Source organism: Arvicanthis niloticus, chromosome 16 (genome assembly GCF_011762505.2).
Source record: "Arvicanthis niloticus isolate mArvNil1 chromosome 16, mArvNil1.pat.X, whole genome shotgun sequence".
Taxonomy (NCBI): Eukaryota; Metazoa; Chordata; class Mammalia; order Rodentia; family Muridae; genus Arvicanthis; species Arvicanthis niloticus.
In genome coordinates, this window is record NC_047673.1 from 68,173,712 (window position 1) to 68,193,633 (window position 19,922).

At 41.7% G+C, this 19,922-nt stretch overlaps 1 protein-coding gene across 3 annotated transcripts in view; it reads left to right on the forward strand.

The window, feature by feature from the left end:
* Positions 1–17,349, forward strand: part of Drc8 (dynein regulatory complex subunit 8) — a 79,632-nt gene extending 62,283 nt beyond the window's left edge. The window contains exons 4-7 of one of the 3 annotated variants that reach the window (XM_076914584.1): positions 9,669–9,748; positions 10,453–10,495; positions 10,593–10,679; positions 17,133–17,349. In XM_076914584.1, coding sequence (XP_076770699.1) covers positions 9,669–9,748; positions 10,453–10,495; positions 10,593–10,679; positions 17,133–17,222 — 300 coding nt within the window. In that variant the 3' untranslated portion in view covers positions 17,223–17,349. Of the gene's footprint in view, positions 1–396; positions 4,068–9,668; positions 9,749–10,452; positions 10,496–10,592; positions 10,680–17,132 lie in introns of those variants that run through there. The other 2 variants (XM_034520408.2, XM_076914585.1) reach the window with 2 other exon arrangements.
* The last annotated feature ends 2,573 nt before the right edge of the window (positions 17,350–19,922 follow it).

The following is a 19,922-nucleotide window of genomic DNA, read 5'->3' on the forward strand; positions in this document are numbered from 1 at the left end:
CAATTCTTAATATCTGGTTATGAATTGTTATGTTAACAGCTGAGTGATCTCCTGTCTTCTAAATCAAGTCGACTATGAAGATTAAGCATCAGTGATGGTTCAGTGTTTTTAAAATGTCCTAAAAATAAAGAAAAATATGCATCAAAATCTTCTATACACAGTACTGAAATATGTGTTATCCCTCTTTCATGGAATTGTCCCACTCCTGTTTCATTGATGTTTGACGAATTCTGCCTTTCACTGTAAGAAACAGTGCTTCTTCATAGGCTGCCAGAGTCATGCGGCCTTAGCATCTAGCACCTGCTTAACAAAGTCCCAGTTTCTCCTTGTCCCACAGGTCTCAGTGCAACTTATAAATGCTGTTGCTTCATGACCTTCTTCTTCCCCTCTTGTTAGGATGCTTGCATTGTGGTACCTGAAAGAATGAGTCTCTTCTTCGGCATGTTCTCAGTTACGTCTCATAAAAATTTTATCACTGGACTTCTAGAGACAGATATAATCTGTGTCCACAGCACTACATCAACACTGGCCTATAAAGCAACGAATCAGCCTGACTTAGAAGTCCATTTCACTGCCTGTATCCTTTGTGTCCCTTTTTATGTCACATGTGGTCCTGTGGATACTCTAAGAAGCTAACACTAAACCATAGGCATTCAAGAGATTTAGTGGGACTGTCAGAGCCAGAGGAGGTGGGAGTGTCAGAATGCAGTGCAGCTTGTCTGGTTATATTTCTTAGAAACAGGTTAAATAGAGGAACGTTTCCACATGAGACAGTTGTGGTGGTTTGAATGAGAATGGCCCAATAGGCTCATTTATTTGAATGTCTAGTTCTCAGTTGGTAGACTAGGAAGGTTAGGAGGTATGTCTTGTTGGGGAAGGTATGTCATGGGAGCATGCAGGTGAGATCTGAAGCTTTAAAAGCCTGTGCTAGATCCAGTTTCTCTCCCTGCCTGCAGCTTGGGGATCAGATGTGAGGTCTTAGCTAGCGCTCCAGCTCCATGCTCCTGCCTGCCACTGTATTCCCTGCCATGATGGTTATGGACTAACCCTATGGGACTGTAGCAAGCTTTCCAGGGAAATGCTCCTTTCTATAAGTTACTTGGTCAAGGTGTATCCTTGCAGCAATAGGATAGTAACTGTGACACTATTGCTGTCACCCAGAGGAGCTGAGATGGGAACTGGATGTCAAGTGTACAGAACAACATGATCAGGAGTTAGCCATGCTGAGTTTTTATTTCTAAGCTCAGTTGGCCTTATGGTGTAGATGTTAAGATTAGGGCTCCAGTAAGGCTGTGCTGTCGCCAAGGAGAACCACAGGACAGTGAGCAGGAGCTTTTCAGCACATGTTAGAGATGGGCCAGCGAGGAAGTGGGCCAGGCTTGTTCCTGTTCCTGGATAAAATGGTGGCATCAGTGGCTGGTGTTGTAATTTTGATGGTCCTTGGTGCAGCCATGTCTTTAGTAAAGCCCTTCTGTGTGGGCTTAGCCTCCGAATGTGGCGCACAGTTGTCATGAGGGTATTTCTAGGAACTGCTCTTTCCCCTCTGACTCTGTGTTGTTTCTCATTTCTTTCATATTTGGCATATTCTTTGATAACTTCTTGGAAAGAAGGTAACATTTTTGAGACTTATTTTATTTATTTTTATTTTGGGATAGGATTTTGTTGAGTTTGGAGCTAGGCTTGGTTGTGCAGGCCTCTAATCCCAGATAATCAGGAGGCTGAGGCAGAAGGATTTCAAGTTTAAGGCTACATGGATTACAGAGTGAATTTAGGGTCTCAAAAAATTATAAAAACTAAAACCAAAAGGGGCTGAGGGTGTAGTTCAGAATGAAGTACTTGCCTAGTACATCTGAAGCTTTAGGTTTGATCCTCAGCACTGCAACCCAACCAACCGACCAAACGACCAACCAACCAACCCAACAAACAAACATCAATTGACAGCAAGCACTCTTTGTTGTTAGACTCCTGGTGATGCTGTTGAGATAGTCTGGATTCATCCTTTGTATGTGACTTTGTGTGTGTGTGTGTGTGTGTGTAACCTTTCCCTACCATCTCTTGTATGCTCATAAGACTGATTCTGTTCTGCCTTTCCTCCTGACTTCTGAAACTTAAGCAGAAGTTCTAGGTGGATCCTGGATCCCAGGGTCTCAGGTGTGCCAGGCTCTGAGCTATACCCCACTCCCTGGACTCTCTTGACCACTGACTGAGCAATTCTCGGGTAGAGTTCAGTCCCTTTGTGCCTACCATTTGCTGAGATCCTGTTCTTTGCCCCTGTCCTCAAGTGTGGCATCGTACTCCAGGCTGAGACCCTGATGGCAGTCAGAAACGGGAGAGTGTCACTTCCTCTTGTCCCTGAGGACCTAAGCCAGTTCCATAGTGCTCCTCCTGAGGGCTTTCGAATCAGTTTTGTTGTCTACACTGATTTCCCTGGGATTCACATCCTGGCTTTGGGTTGGGGCTGGAGTCAAACGCTTTTTTCCCTATCACACAGCTAAGATTGGGAGTTTGTAGGCTTCCTAAAAATGCCAGCTAATAGTCATTGAAGCAATTCATGCTGCATTTTAATTCAAAACATAAAAATGTGCATTATTTTACTATTCTAGACCTAAAAGGCCTTTAAAAAAAAGTGTACCAGGTTTTTTTTTTTTTTTTGATATTTTATTTACATTTCAGATGTTATACCCATTCCCCATTTCCCCCCCACCCAGGAACCCACTATCCCATTCCTCATCCTCTTGCTTCTATGAGGATGTGCCCCCCACCCACCTGCCCATGCCCACCTCCCCACCCATGAATTCTCCCACACTGGGGCATCTAGCCTTCACTAGACCAAGGACTTCCTCTCCCACCTATGCCCAACAAGGCCATCCTCCCTACATATACAGCTGGAGCCATGGGTCCCTCCCTATGTGCTCCTAGGCTGGTGGTTTAGACCCTGGGAGCTCTGGTTGGTTGGTATTGTTGCTCTCCCTATGGGGCCACAAACCCTTTCAGCTCCTTCAGTCTTCTCTCTCACTCCTCCCTTGGGAACCCCATGATCAGTTCACTGGTTAGCTGTGAGCATCTGCCTCTGTATATGTCAGGCTCTGACAGACCTCTAAGGAAACAGCTATATCAGGCTCCTGTCAGCATGCACTTCCTGGCATCCACATCAGCATATACCCTTGGTGACTGCACGTGGGATGGATACCCAGGTGGGACAGTCTCCAGACGGCCCCTCCTCAGTTTCTGTCCCCAGCTTTGTCATATTTGCTCCCATGAGTATTTTGTTACTCCTAAGAAGGACCAAAGCACCCACACTTTGACCTTCCTTTTTCATGAGCTTCATATGGTCTGTGAGTTGTATCTTGGGTATTGTGAGCTTTTGGGCTAATATCCAATTATCTGAGTGCATACCATGTGTGTTCTTTTGTGATTGGGTTACCTCACTCAGGATGATATTTTCTAGTTCCATCCATTTGCCTAAGGATCTCTTGAATTCATTGTTTTTAATAGCTGAGTAATACTGCATTGTGTAAATGTACCACATTTTCTGTATCCATTCCTGTGTTGAAGGACATCTGGGCTCTGTCCAGCTTCTGGCTATTATATATAAGACTGCTATGAACATAGTGGAGCATGTGTCCTTGTTATACGTTGGAGCATCTTCTGGGTATATGCCCAGGAGTGGTATAGCTGGGTCCTCAGGTAATGCTATGAGTTCCAGTCCTGACTTCCTTTGGTGATGAACAGCAATGTGGAAAGTATAAGCTGAATAAACCCTTTTCTCCCCAGCTTGCTTCTTGGTCATGATGTTTTGTGCAGAAATAGAAACTCTGACTAAGACAGTAATGTTACTATTATCATCAACTCTCTGGATTCACAAAGCAGTCATATCCTATCTCATAAAAAGTCGCACCATTTCATCAGGTAAACATTAAACAACTCACAATGAGCCAAATAAGATAGATGGTAAGTGTTCTTGTTATAGAAAAAAAGGAAATCAGCAAAGTGATATATATGTTAATTACCTAAGTTGTAGTAAACTTTCACTTTATATGGATATCAAAGCATCTATTTGTAGTTCACTCTATATGTATATTAAGTATTTATTAAATGTGTATAATTTTAATTTTTCAATCTTGCCTCAATAAAATCCAAAGAATTTAAATCAATAGGAATATAGATGAAAAGAAAATTCTTTTATTATCTTTGCAACTTTCTCTTAAGAACTATCCTAAAGGAAAACTAATCATTTGAGTAGAAAATCATTTATAATAAAATAGTGCTTGTCACTCATTAAACATTCCATGAATGTCATATTTAGAATAATCATGTTTTAAATGTCATTGCTTATGTATGTTTAGAGAAATATAGATATGGCCTCTAGAGGGCAGTGTTGAGTCATAGAAAGAATTTTACAGTTTCAAAATGGACTAAAGAAACATTTAAAATGGACTTAAAAGTTGTGTGCATGTGCTCATGTGTGTGTATGTGTGATGTGTTTGGGCACACACGTGTATGCCATGGTGGACATGTGAAGGTCAGAGGATAACCTTGTGGAGTCTGTTCTTTCTACCTTTCCTGGGGTTCTGGGACTGAACTCAGGTCACCAGCTTTGTGCAGCAAGTGTTGTCACCCTCAGAGCCCCTTACCAGCCCCTTTCTTACTTTTAAATTGCATGGTGTGCATGTGTGTGTTGGGAGCCAACTTTTAGCAGAAAGCGGCTACCAACTTTGCAGCCATCTTGAACCATATACCTTGATAAGAGACTTGTTTTTCAATAGCCTACAACAGCTGAAGCACTCTCTGATAAACATCTTGTTTATCCCACATATCTTGTTTTGCTGTTTAGTGACCCCAGCTGCATGGTGCATGTGGTAAAGAGTCTTCAACTGTGTTCTCCTGCTTGTGCTTATAAATACCCAGGATTTTCTTGCAAGGGAGTCAATGGGAGAGAGTAAACGAGACTTGACTACAGACCCTCTGTCTTGTCTCTATTCTTTGAGTTTCTTTTCCTTCTTCCCCCTACTCTCTCTCTTGCTAGACCCTGACCCTAGGACTGGAGCAGCAGAGCAGTCCGGGACATTTTGGCCCCCAAGTGTGGGGCAGCTCGGGCCAGGACATGCGTGCATGTGTGTGTGTGTGTGTGTGTGTGTGTTTAATCCTTTCTCTTTAAACTGAAGAAAATTTATGTTAGACAAGAGGACAAAAGAAATGACGCTAGAAATGCTTGGGCAGGAGGATTAAGAGTTTTAAGTCCTGCCTAGGTAACATAGCAAGACTCTATCTTTAAAAAAAGTAAAGAACAACTTTCTACCTTTTTTTTTCTATTTTGATTCTTTAGAGCTTGTCTCTAACATATACCACTAATGTGGTGGTTTGAATAAGAATGGTCCTAATAGTTTCATGTATGTGAAGGGGAGTGGAATTGTTTGAAAGGATTAGAAGGATTAGGAGGTGTGGTCTTGGAGACAGTATGTCACTGAAGGTGACATGCCAAGCCCAGTGTGTGTGTGTGCATGCTCTCTCTCCCTCTACCCCAACCCCTCATCACTTTCCTATGGATCATAATGTATATCTCAGCTACTGTTCCAGCACATGCCTACATACCACCATGCTCTCCACCATGATGATAATGGACTAACCTCTGAAACTGTAAGCAAGTCTCAAGTAAATGCTTTCTTTTATTCCATGCTCATAATTTCTCTTCACAGCAATAGAACACTAAGACAATTAAAAATCTTTTTTTCTTTTATCTCAAAAACCATCTGTGGAGTTTTAATCCTTATGTTCTCATCACTGAGGGCTTGTGAATGATGAGGGGATCCACGGAGGTAGCATAAGGCACATATTATATGTCATTTGTCAGTTCTAATATAATTTAAATGGAATTACAGAGCTGAACTTGGAATACTCAAATCAGTAGGTTGATGACGATCTTTTATAAGATAGAAGGATTTGATATTGTAAAGGTAGATATTGCTTGCACTGCACCTGTTTAGGGAACATAAAAGTGTTAAGGGGCATGAAGAATGATTATCCTACTATGGAACCATTTCTTAAGGAATGAGAAGGGAAGCTCAACTTTTAATTTTCATATTTTCACTGTGTGGTGGGGAGGTGGATCAGTTGGTAAAGCTACCCATTGCCAAGCTTGAGACCTGAGTTCTATCCTTCCACATGGTGGAAAGAGGGAACTGACTCATGCAAATTGTCCTCTGACCTCCATATACTGTGGCACAAGTATACCCACATTCATACATATACACGATAAATAAATGTAAAAAATATTGCTCTGTAAATGATCTTATGAGATGGACTCTTTTTTTATTTGATATTATGATTACATCATTTCCCCTTCTTTCCTCTCTTTAAAGTTTAGAGTCTGAACACTCCATGAGCCCAATCCCTTGTTCTTTTAAGTTTATAACCTCTTTGTCTTTAATTGGAATCAGGGAATTGCATATATATATATATATATATATATATATATATATATATATATGTTTTTCTAAATATATAAATACAACCTTATCAGTGCATATAATGTACTTATATGCATGTTTTCAGGACTGGCCACTTGGTATTGGATAAACAATTGGCATGCTTTTCCCTGGGGAAACCTATTTCTCCCATTATCAACATTTCTTAGTTATCTGTATATATGAGGAAATAGATTTTCTTCATACAGTATATTTTGATTATGATTTGCAATTCCCTGATTCCTCTCCCAGATTCTCCCACCTCCTCTTTTATCTAAATCCATACTCCTTTCTCTCTCTCTCTCTCTCTCTCTCTTTCTATCCCTCCCTTCTTCCCTCCTTCCCTCCCTCCCTCCCTTCCTCCCTCCCTCCCTCCCCTTAGAAGACAAATGGGCATCTAAAAATGATAATACAAACACAAAATCAGAAATCATGATATATATGCAAAAGATTTGTAAAGTAAAAAAAAAAGAACCTCCAAAAATGCTATTGAGTTTGTTTTGTGTTAGCTGTCTACTACAGGGCATGAGACCTGCCCTTAAGAGTGGTTTGTATCTGCAGTGAGACTTCATTGAACAAAACTAATTTTTTATTTGTGAGTGGTTATCAGTTAGAGACAGTGTATAGGTTAGGGATGGGTGTTTGTGTCCACTTCCCCTCTCAGCACAAGACCTCATCTGGCTTAGATCCATGTAGGCCCTGCGCATGCTGCCCTAGTCTCTGAGTTCATATGTGTTTCAGTCCTGCTGTGTCTAGAGGGCCTTGTTTATTTGGTGTCCTCCATCCCTGTGGCTCTTACACTCTTTCTGCCTCCTCTTTAGCAGGGTTCCCTGAACCCTGAAGAGAGGGATTTGATGGAGACATTCCACTTAGGACTGTGTATTCCAAGGTCTGTGCACTCTAGTTGTGGTTCTCTGTTTGTTCCTATCCACTCCAGAAGGGTGCTTCTCTGATGATGGCTGAACAAGACACTGATCTGTGAGGATAGCAGAATGCCATTAAGTGCCTGTCGTGCTTTGTCTAGGCTTGAGGCTTCACCTTTGTCTCTTCCATATTAGAATGTCTGTTGGTGCTGTCCTTGTTCAGGTCATGTGTAGGCAGCCAAGGTGGTGAGACTTCATGAGCATAGCATCTCTGAAATTTCTAGGAGACACAAGAGACTTTTTTTAAAAAGACTTTAAAAAAAAAAAAAAAGTCTGCTCCAAGGATTAAACCCTAGAGTCTATAAACACTCTACCACTGAGCTGTACCTGTGCCAGATATTTAATTTTTAAGTCTCTGTATGCTGGGAGTTTCAGACTATTGCCCAAGTATAACACAGCTACATTAACATAAATTGTCAAACTGCTCACCTCAGACCTTAGAGGGTTCTAAAGAAATTGTTCGCATACTGATAGATACAGAAATTATGAAATATGATGTCCCTAGATAGGTTTGATTTTCTCTGATAATGGAGTCTGAAGAGTCTACTCATATGAGGTATGACTCTCAATGTGAACATTAAAAAGAGTTGTCATTTGAATGACAGTGCATCCCACTTAATAGCAACTTATAGATTTATTTTTTGTTGAAACAATAAATCTCTTAAATCTCATCTGTTGAATTGGGATCTACGAGCCTTTTAATAGGATTTTTGAAAGAGAGTGCAAAATTTATAGCTCCTTATAACTTGCCTGACACGGAAGTTAAGGTCAATAGAGTTTTGTTAAGTCAATCTGTCATAGTTGAACCACAGATGAAAAGACCTGTTTCCTTCTCATCCTATAATGCTAGGTACCAAAAGTTCTCAGTTTTAGAATAGTATTCTCTTACCTTGGGGCTGGCAGAACAAAGTTTTATTACTCAGGTAAGTATTTCATAAATACAAGAATGATTTGAGATATAGGTTGGCCTTGAGATGTTGACTGGGAATCATCTGATCTCATTGACTATTATTCATTTCAAAGAAAAACAGTCAGAATGGGGGTCATCCTAGACTAATGTAGCCTCTTATCCATAACAAGTGACTGTTGTCAGCCCTGTCAAGTCTTCTTAAAGGTCTCCTGGATATAATATCTACTCCCCTCATGGCCTCCACTCCTGTTTGCACAATCTCTCTGTATCTGAAGAAGTCACCTCACCTACAACAGTGACCTTTCCAGCACATTCCAAGGAGACTGGCAGCGATTTTACCTTATTCTCAGGCTAACAGGGAATGGAGACCCTGTGAGTGACAAGGCCTTGTCCCTCTCCAGCATTGCCTGAAGAACTGAGCCTGTGGGGAATCTGTGCTCCAGCCCCACTCTTCTCGTCCTTGAAAACCAGATCAAACAGCACTTCCTTTTATATTGGATATTTTATGTATTTATAATACAGATGTCATCCTCTTTCCCCATTTCCCATCACTAGAACCACCTATCCTATACCTCTTCTTCCTTTATGCTTTTTTTCCCATGAGACTCAGGCGGAGCTGCACGGGACACAAGTGGGATTCGAACAGGCGGAGGCAGAGAGAGATGGTTAACAAAAATAGTTGTCTTAACTCCTTGTGTCAATGCTATTGCAGAAGCAGAGGTGCTAGCAATTAATGGAATTAAAGCTGTTATACCAGCAATAATCAAGCCTGCTACCCTCTTGCTTCTCAAACAGCACTTTCTCCAGTGACTTCCCTGACACCCAGCTTGGAGAAGTTTCCTGTGTTCTGTGCTCCTCTCGACCCATACTCCTTCCTCATCATGCTTGCATGTATCTCAAATTATACATTCAAGCCAGGGATGGTGGTTCATGTCTGGCATGCCACCATTTGTGGGGTGACAAGAGGATCACTGCAAGTTTTAGATTACCCTAAAAAGACAGGGACTTTTACTCTATGAAACAGATTGGATACTTTGTATTGTGCTCAGTGTGTACACATGCATACACATGCCAGAGGTTAACTGTAAGTGATAATCCACTGTGCAATTGCACACCTTGTTTTTTATGTGGGCACTAGGGATTGAGTTCGGGTACCCCTGGTTGCATGGCAAGCACAGAGCTATGTCTCCTAGCTGCAAGTATTGTGGTGTTTTGAATTGCACGTGTCTCTCCTAGCACAAACAAGCTCTATGAGCAGGATTTATGTCTACATCGTCATCATCAAATTCCAACATTTGGCTCAGTGTTTGAAAACAAAAGTAGTTGCTCAATATATTTGTTGAGTGAATAAATGATTATTTCTAACTTTAGGTAGAGGAAGAAGAACCCACTGGATACATTCGATTTGAAAAATTTATTCCAATGATGACCAGAGCACTTCTGGAAAGAAAGTAAGGAAGTAAATCCGATTTTAAGGCAAGATAATGACTAGAATTACATTAATGTGAAAACATTTGACTTGGCCAACTCTAGCACTTAAGGGGATGAAGCAGGAGGATGGCAATGAATTTGAGGATAGCCTTAGTTACATAGTTCCAAGCCAGCCTGGACTTTAGAGTAAGATCCTGCTTCAAAAGAAAAGAAACACACTTGGATTTTCATATTGTATTTACCCAGTATATATCTTATGGTGACTTCCTCTAGCCTTTCAGTGTATTTCAGTCTGGTTTAGGATAAGCTTAGAAATATCAACCATGCTAGTATTTATTGATCTAAGCAAGGCATAATTAAATGGCAAAGGAGCTACATAAAAGAACACTAGTGTAGTTATATTTAATTGTGAATTATTGTTTTAAGATAAAAATTAGTGCCAGTTACTTTTCTAGTATAACATTCGCACACCACAGTTGAGTGTAGAGGATTTGGCCCTAAACAAGTTTATTTTCATATTAATGAAAAATTGCTAATAAATAATACCAAACATTCCTGGGGAGTAGGTACTGCTGATTTTCATATCTAGAAAGAAATTTCATTGAGGGAAATGCCATTAGCCTAAGATATTAGCAGCTTTTGTTTTGTTTGTTTTATGCAGTCATTTATCATAGAGACTGAGATAAATATGCCGGTGTTAACTGACTTTATTGTAAAATCACAGATATAGACCAATTGCTGAAGATGTCCTTTTGCGAGCTTTTGAGGTGGGTGAGCTCTACATTATTCATGTGTATGTGATAAATTAATTCATCATATAAAATTTATTCAATGAAGACAATATATGATATCTACTTTCCCCAGGTTTTGGATCCTGCTAAACGTGGGTTTCTGACTAAGGATGAACTGGTCAAGTACATGACTGAGGAAGGTCAGAGGGCTTTATTTCTTGTAAGAGTAATTTATGCAAATGTTAATAGGTTTTAAAGATGTTTTAAAACTCTGTGCGTGTGTTGTGTGTATGTGTGTATGTGTGTGTCTGTGCGTATGAGTGCAGTATCTGTGGAGGCCAGAATCATCTGGTCCCCCTGGAGCTGGAGTGACATGGTAACTGAGCTCTGAGGTCTGCAAGAGTGTGGCGTTAATTGCCGAGCTCTCTCTTCAGCCCCAATTAATATGTTTTAAACAATTAGGCAAAAGTTATAGGGAATGATACTTTAAAAACAATTGTTTGGTTAAATAGTTATTTATTATTTCTATTATTTGGGTTTGCTATTTGATATTGTATAATAGAAACATAATGATTACTTACATAAATTGTGCTTACTTTATTTACTTAAAATATTTTCTGAGAAGATATGCCACTTAAGGAACATGAATCTTAAGCCAATGCCTTTTTAGATAGAAGATTTGAATTAAATATGTAGAAATTTCTTTTAAAAGACCTTCTTAGGTGGTAAAGCTGCAAGCAATATAGCCAAACTAGATGTGAATTTACACAAAAAAATGTATTTTCTTATGATAATGGGACCTCCTTCTACAAATACTATGTATTTCCTTTAAACTCTCTCTTTTTGGGTCAATCTATCTATGTTTTTCCCCTTACTGTAAGTGGCTTGGTGAGCAGTCATTAATACCTTAACTAGTATTAAGGTATTAATGTCACCTTAAGTGTCACCTTGTCACTCTGGTAAGAGAGGAGTTGTGCTTCCTCTGCTCAGCTCCCAGATGAGTCCTGAGTGGTGCAGCTGTCACATGTCACTTGAGAACATGGACATGGTGGCTGTTTGAGCAAGGAAAGCAGTCTTGATGCTCTGTGGATACCTACCTGCTTTGGCCATTTTGCCTCAGTTCACCATTAGGAAACAGGAACAAGAGAAGGAGTAATATGAAAGTCATAGTTGCCATCCAGGATGGCACATGGTGTTAAAATCATCTAAGTAGGGGCTGGAGAGATGGCTCAGTGGTTAAGAGCACTAACTGCTCTGCCAGAGGTCTTGAGTTCAGTTCCCAGCAGCCACATGGTGGCTCACAACCATCTGTAATGGGATCCAATGCCCTCTCCTAGTGTGTGGCTGAAGACAGCTTGTAGTGTACTCATATAAATAAAAAATAAATAATTCTTTTCTCTCTCTCTCTCTCTCTCTAGTATCTTTTAAAAGATTTATTTATTTATTTTATGTATATGAGTATACTGTCACTGTCTTCAGATACACCATGGCCTTTTAGGGTGCACTTCTTGTAAACCCACGCTTTGCCACCATACCTTTCTCTCTGAAACTCAGTCAAGTCCCCGTGTGAAGGAAAACATCACTCAAACTTAGTTCAGACTCAATGGTAACTCAGTCGCTGGGCACAACAACTAACATCTTAATTTATAAGCCATTCTAAGTTAAAACTCCCGGTAGCAGATCTAAACGGATCTGCTACCTGCAATGGGGTCTCTGCTATCTACATTTTACCTCTGTCTCCTGTCCTCCAGCCCACTCTCCTTTCCTCTTCTGCCATCCCTCTGTCCGACCCAGAAGTCCCACCTACTCGCCCAGTGATTGGTTTCTTTATTCATTAGAAGTGTCACATGAAGTCCTGAGTACTTGGTTCACTCCTCTTTCTAGGCAGCTCCTCTTGGAGAAGCTGACTTAGCATCAAAATATAAACAGCACCAGGGCTATCCACAGCAACATAAAATTAATAAAAATGGTGAAAGAGGTTCAGTAATTCCTACTGTGTGCCTATTGTATGTTTAGTGTTGTTAGTACGCAGTGGGTGGTACTGATTCTGGATAATATCTGATAATAATCTGATCCCTTTCTTAAGCATATTACAGTCTTATTAGGGAAGCAAAGCTAACATGTGAAATAGATCAATATGAGACATTAGAAAAACAACTCTCAGAAGATCAATGCAAGCTGAAACTAGCCTGGGAAGCTTAGCCGGGGAAGGCCAACAGAGAAAATAGCTTCCTTGAGAAGATAGATCTGTGTGCTTGCTTTAGTTCTAAGACAGGGTTGTATTCTGTAACTCAGGTTAATCTGGCATTTAGTATGTATCCCAGGCTGTCAGGAGACTCACAGAAATTCTTCTGTTTCAGCCTCCCAGATGGGACTACAGATGGGCGTCACCGTGCTTTCCTTGAGATAGGGCAAGTCACTGAGGGCAGGTGTAATAAGATTTTATATGGTATAGTTCCTCACACATCACAGGTATCAACATATGAGTAGTAACAAGTGAGCTACAGATATACCAATGATGTGGTTGAATGAAGACAAATTGGGGGCGTGCTGTTCGAGGGAAATGGATAAAGCAACTGGAACAAAATCTGGAAGGCAACCAGGCAGGTTGAAGAAGGTGAGCTCAGGCAGCTCTGGGGGTCTTGTTGGCCCCGATGATAGGGAAGGAATGGAGGTGGACTTCTTGGGGATAAATTGTAGAAGCCTGCCTTTGAGTTTGGGTCATTCCCAGAGAAGAACGCTGAGTCATTCAGTGTGGCCGTGCAGTGTGAGAGTGATTCTGCTGCTGGTCTGTTTACAGCTGAGTAAGAACAGTTCAGCAGGGAGATGAGCCTGGGGCTCCTGGAGCACTCCCAAGGCTCTCTGACATGGTCCTGCCCTGGCATAGTGAATGGAAGAAGGAGCTGATGCAGTAGGACTCTGTCACAGCACCTGCGGGGGTGGTGGTGACAAACAGGGGACAGGGGACAAAAATGTGAGATGAGTATAAAGTAGCACTAAGATTTGCCATGGCCCATGGGTGCCATCATGATAGTAATACTACTGACTGAAACAGTGAAGTCAGGCACTGGCTGCACTGCGCATGGGGACATCAAGGCTGTGTGGTTCACAGGAAGGTGCTGTATGAGAATCTCCAGGAAGGCGTATGTCTTAGCTAGGGTTTCTGTTACTGTGAAGAGGTACCATGACGACAGCAACTCTTCTAAAGGAAAACATTTAATTGGGTCTGGCTTATACTTCAAAGGTTTAGTTCATTTTAATCATGGTGGGAAGCATGGCAGCGTGCAGGCAGACATGGTGCTGGAGAAGGAGCTGAGAGTTCTACATCTGGATCCACAGACAGAGGGAAGAAAATGAGACACACTGGCCACACCCGAATGTTTGAGACCTCAGTGACCCATTTCCTCCCATAAGGCCACACTTCCTGATCGTGTATTCAAACATGAGTCTGTGGGGGCCATTCCCACTCAGACTACCACAGCACACAGCCAGAGCTCTTGTACTTCCAGGACAATTGCATGTCCTAATACATGGAGCCTGCATCAGGTTTTTTTTTTCTTTTTCCAGAGAAGATCATAAATGGTTTTAGTTATTTATTCAACATTATTTAATTTCTTCCATGTTGTATGAGCCAGCATATTTGATGGGTGGATATAAGATGCACCATGATATCTTAGTTTATCATCATTATTGTATATAGCATGTTCTTTCTCTAACTGCAGTTGCAGTTGCCTGGCTCAGTAAAATGGTTGATTGCTTAAGAAGTGATTTTTTGGAGACAGGGTTTCTCTGTGTATCACTTTTTGCCCTGGAAGTATAGACCAGGCTGGCTTTGAACTCAGAGATCCACTTGCCCCTGCCTTCTGAGTATTGGGATTAAAGGTATGTGCCACCAGGCCTGCCTGACTAAGAAGTGATGTTTTTATTCTCAAAATTCTAAATTGTCTTTAAGCATATACAAGCTTTGGGACTATAATGTTACTTCTACAATCCTTTCATAGGATCTGCAGAACAGCCATCACATCTTTAAGTTTGAGAATGTACATTCTAAATACCCAGGAGATTGTAAGATAAGCACCATAAAACATACTGAATCAAGTACCTACAAGACAGAATCCATGTTAGTCCAGGATGTATATTGCATCAGATGGTATTTAGTAGCAGGGAAGATCTCAAGTCTTTTAAAAACAAATGCATGAACACATTTAATCCTTAAACCAAGCCCTGGGTGGAGAGTGTTACCATTGTCTGTATTGTGTAGACTGGGAAGAGAGGTTAAGCAACCTGCCCAAGACCATTAAGCTAGTGAGAGCCAGGACTTGAATGAATGAGGCTTGTGCTTTGCAGTGTTAAGCAGGTTTTCTTGCTATCCTAGATCAAATACTGTATGTATGGCTCTTTCCTTGCCCAGTGTAGCAGAGTGACTGCTGTGAGCAAGACTTAGTTTAAGTAGTGCTGTGGAGCGCTTCAGCTAAGGTTGGTAGGCTGGCCTTTTCAGACTCAGTCCCACTCCTTGCAGGGCAGGCTGCATTGTTCATCCTATACATGGACATGATAGTTCTCCTTGTGAGGTGGTTGGGAGATTAACTTAGTTAATATGTGAAGCACTTAGATCGCTGCTAGTCTCACAGCAGTAGTTGCTGTTGAGTATTTTTCTTTCTCACTCTCTCCCTCCTTTTCCTTCTTTCCTCTCTTCTTCCTTCCCTCATTTACTCCCTCCCTCCTTCCTTTCCTCTATTCCTTCCTTTCTTCCCTTCTTCCTTCCTTTCCCCTTCCCTCCTTCCCTCACTCCCTCTCTCCCTCCCTCCCTTCTTCCCTCCTTCCCATGTTGGGGGGATCCTCAGGACCTTACACATGGTAGATACTCATTCTGCCACTAATCTGTGTCTCAGACCATGGTTATTTTCTGTTTGTTTAAGACAAAGCTAAGCCTAGCTTAAAGTCACTATCTTCTTCACCCTGGGTGCTGGGACTGTAGTGCCACCCATTGTTCGCATCCTTTTGAGACTTACATCCAGGTTCACTTTTTAAGTGTCTGACAGTCAGGTAACATCCAGAATTTGCCACTTCAGCATTTCAGGAAGTCTTTCTTAGGAAGCATCATGTTGCCCACTTGTGAACCTAGCACTTAGAAGACTAAGGTAAGAGGAGTGTGAGTTTGAAGTCAGACTCTTGGATGCGTCAGGACTCTGTCTCAAAACACAATAAGAAGACAAAACAAAATTTAAAAACAAAAGCCACAGAGTCCCTATCTGCATAAGTTCTGTAACTGGTACCTGAATCCCAACATAGAAAGTCCTGGGGACAGTGCGAAGTATTCTAGGCTCATAAGGTAGGTAACCCTCCTCAAGCCTTGGTGCTGTAGACAGTGAGCATAAGACTCTCCCCACAAAGAGCTGGTGATGGCCGGGACTGTCCTGTCCAGCAGGACATTAAACAGGGGTCTGGGGAGATCACCTGAAAGAGAGCTGGGGGGGGGGAAGGGGGAGGTTGCAGGTAAAGACACAATGAATGGCGACCTGTCTATAGGCTGATCAGATCGCAAATTTTACTTTTCCACACAGGGGTTATATACACAAAAAGGCAGGATGTGGGGGAAGGGGATGACGCAGGAGCATAAGTGTTTTTAGGGGGAATACAGATATCTTCCAGAACAGAGTATCAGCTGGGTGAAGCTTCAGGGGACAGGTCACTCCGACTCCACTTGTCCCTATCTAAGTTAGGGATAATAATAATAATAATAATAATAATAATAATAATAATAATAATGATCTATTGAGGTTATTTATCTACAAGGCTAGAGCCTGCCAACTGTCCACCAAAGCTGCTTGTTTACAATAGCTTCTAGCTATCTGTTTCAAGGTTTTTCCATAGAGACCAAGACTTTGTGCTAGCAGGCATGCATGTTAGGCCTACCACTGTCTTCAGGCCTATGGCGGATTCCAGGCCTTTAGTGTATAGACAGAGATGCCCCTGACACGGGACTCCCTGTCTTTTTCCTCGACACTGAACATAGTTGTGTCTTAAACAGTCTGCAGCCTTTTCAGCATTCTCCCAAAGTTTGTGTCCTACCTTGTGAAGCCAGGTTTCAAGATGTCTTTCAGATGTTTCCTGAGTCCAACCAAAGCCCAGATTTTCTCCCCAACTTTTGATTTCATCACATCAACACAAGCCCAGACTGAAAGGAAAAGGACTTTTAGGGCACTTGACAAATCCCATTCATGGTGGGGTTAAGCCAGTGGGAGTGAGGCGGTCCTGATGTAGTGGTCAAATGTCTGGTCTCTCTTCAGCAATAGCCAGCTTGTAATCATCTCTCCATAGTTTTAATAAAAATAATAATTGCACTCACTCATAAGACTTTAGCTTCCAGCAAATACTTTTGCAATTTCAATCATTTTAGTTTAAGTGAATTAAACAACTATATTCATGGTGTTCTCCTGCTATTTTGACTAAAAAGATGTATTCTGTATGTCCCAGCAGGGCAGCAAGTCTTTGTAACACCTTGCAGGTGTGTGGCAGCATGCTTTTTGAACTTCTGGGTTCTGGGTTGTATGGCTCCTGTGAAAACAAACTGGACACACTTGGGGCCTGTGGACTCCATGGCAGTACAGCTGACTAGTGAGAGCAAAACCTTTTGGCTGTAAAATGATGCTAGCCCTTCTTGTCTCTCCAGGTGAGCCTTTTTCTCAAGAGGAAATGGAAGAAATGTTGTCTGCTGCAATTGATCCCGAATCAAATACCATTCATTACAGGGACTATATAACAATGATGGTGATAGATGAGAATTGAATGCTCCACAGACTTCCTTCTCCTCCTGTTAAGACAACTGTAAACATTCCACTTCTAATTGAAAGGATACTTTGAAAAATTGTTTGTCCTAATTAATTTCACATTTTATCTTATTATTTCTATATTTAATGTCTCATGGCATAATTGTTTCAAGGTATCAAGGTAAATTTATTTAGTATGACCAGATTCATAGAAGGACAAGTTGATTATTTAAAAGGAATCGTACAGTATTTTAATGTTAAGGGTATCGTTGCTTATTTTCCACAAGTAGGCCAATGATACATTGAAGTTAATTAGACAGAAAATGGAGATTGATCCTAACCCCTAAGATTTGCCATAGAAAGCTCTTGCAGGGCAGGATGGCCACAGACTAGTATGAGGGGCCGTGTGGTGATGGCTGCCTTTCAGAGCAGCAGTAAACAATTCAGTAGGCAGAGTATGGAGGGAGAGCAACTGGAAGAACTATTAATAATTGATTTCTTATGAATGCCAATTACAAATCTCATTTGAGAGTCTAATAACTTCGTGTCAAATTGAAAATTGCTCATCCAGCATGTTGCCATTTATGGAATAGCTAAAGGAGGTGAGATAATTGGATCCAGAGAAAGGAAGACTGAATGAAAACTGATAATGGCAACTCCTTTTTTGCTCTTTAGAATTCTCACCTATTCAGAATATCTGTCATGGGAATATTGTCCTGGGTACTGACTGTATTCATCTGTTGTTACCAGAATGTAGTATCTGAAATGGACTGACTCTGGAAGAAAGAGGTTCATTTAGCTTACAGTTATAGATGGTCAAGGTCCTGGCAGCATTGTGCAGGCTGAACGAGGGCCACCATGCATCTCACCAAGGTACAGCTAGCCAGACAAAAGCATGTGGTGGTGCAAGCAGGAACAGAGAGGCTGGGAGGAGGGGTCAGGCCTGCTCCTTTTACAATGGTCCTCTCAGAAGAATTGCTTTCCAGGCTGAGGAGATGGCTCAATAGGTAAAGCATTTGCTGAATATTATTAAGATAACGTGCTGGAGGCTGGAGATGAAAGATGGATAAGCCTCTAATTAATCAAGGTCATAGTTTAGTGAGGGAGTCTTGCAAGTCAATCAGCAGCCACACATTCAGGGGACTGAAGGTTGCACAAAAGAAGCAAATGACAGCCTGGTAGGGACAAGGCTGCTTTCTGGTGGGCAGATTCAAAGAGGTAACACATGACTTACAAACTTAGTAGTTCTTAAGTTTTGACAGTCATTCTTTGAGCAGGATACTTCAGAGCATGTCAGCAGCAGGACAGCAGATCAAACCCCCAGAAGTGTCATGAAGCACAAGAATCTGGGAATTGAAAGTATGGTTTATAGATACTTGGAACCTGATGAGAGATGAGAAGGTTGGAGTGGGAGACAGGAACTGTATGCTAAGAGATAATGGGCTAATTGGGGTTAAGGTTTCAGTGTTTGAACATGAACTTTATTCTGAAAATCACAGAGAAAGGAGTTGGAGTTGTAAATAGCCTGAGAAATACTTTGAAGGGTCAAGACCAGAGGCGAGAAGACCAGCTGGTAGGCTGCGTCATTGGCAGTAAAAGATGGGCTAGGGAAATTCAAGCACAAGTCCTAAGTTTCTGGCTTGAACCCTTGATAAATAATAATAGCAGCCATTCAGATAGGATGCCCAAGGCTTCGGCTAAGGAGCTTGACCATGGTCATCTCCAGCTCGAAGAGCTGACGGAAGGTAGAAAGATCAATTAAATAAATAGAGGACATCTGGTAGAGACTCAGGCTTGGAAGGCACATAGTGTCCTGGAAAGAAAATAAAGGATGACCAGCACAGAACTGGGAGTGCAGAAGAGAAACCCTCAGCATGGAAAGAAGCCTGAAAGGAGGGAAAGCTGAAGAGAAGCCATGGCAGGAGAGCCTCTCAAGGAGGCAGGAACCAAGTCAGAAGTGGTGGAGTTGTGAAGTCATTGATGATGAAGAAACATCCCTCAGTTTCAACACCAACACACTCACTGAGGACCTCTCTCGGGGTAGACCTGTGAAGTGGCAGGTAGTAGAGTTCAATGGCTTCAGGAGTAAACATATGTGAGGAAGAGCCTGGAGGACATGCTGCCGAGCTGTGGAGAGAGGGAAGGTAGCATGGAGGGGGTTGGAAGATGTCAACTGTGCAAGAATGCTGCAAGCTTGTATTTCACCCAACATGGCAGATGAGCAGAAGACACTAAGAGGGGTGGGGATCCAGGGCAACAAAGATCTTGACCTTGGTCATGGACATGAACTAATGTATGTAGTCCTTGCCTAGTGGCCTCTAGCTCTCCTGTCTTCCGTTGTTGTTAAGATAGGGTCTTGTTGTGCTTACAACTTGTGACCAGACTGCTTCTCCCCCCCCCCCCCCCCGTGCTAGGATTCTAGGCCTGAGCCTCTATAACCAGTTATACCATGAATGAGGAGGAAAAATAGGTTATAGAGCTAGGGATGATAGACATCTGAAGTGCTTTGTGAGAAATGAGAGAATTGGGGAATAGTCTACAAGAGTTTTCAAGAAACTCTGGAGTATTTTGTCCAGTAATCCAGGCCCAGAAGCAAAATACGTAGAGTGTTGTAGTGAGTCAAGGTGGTGAAATGGGCAGACAAAAAGGTCAAGACTGATGAGCCAGCAGAAACCTAGCTAGGAGTAGGCTGG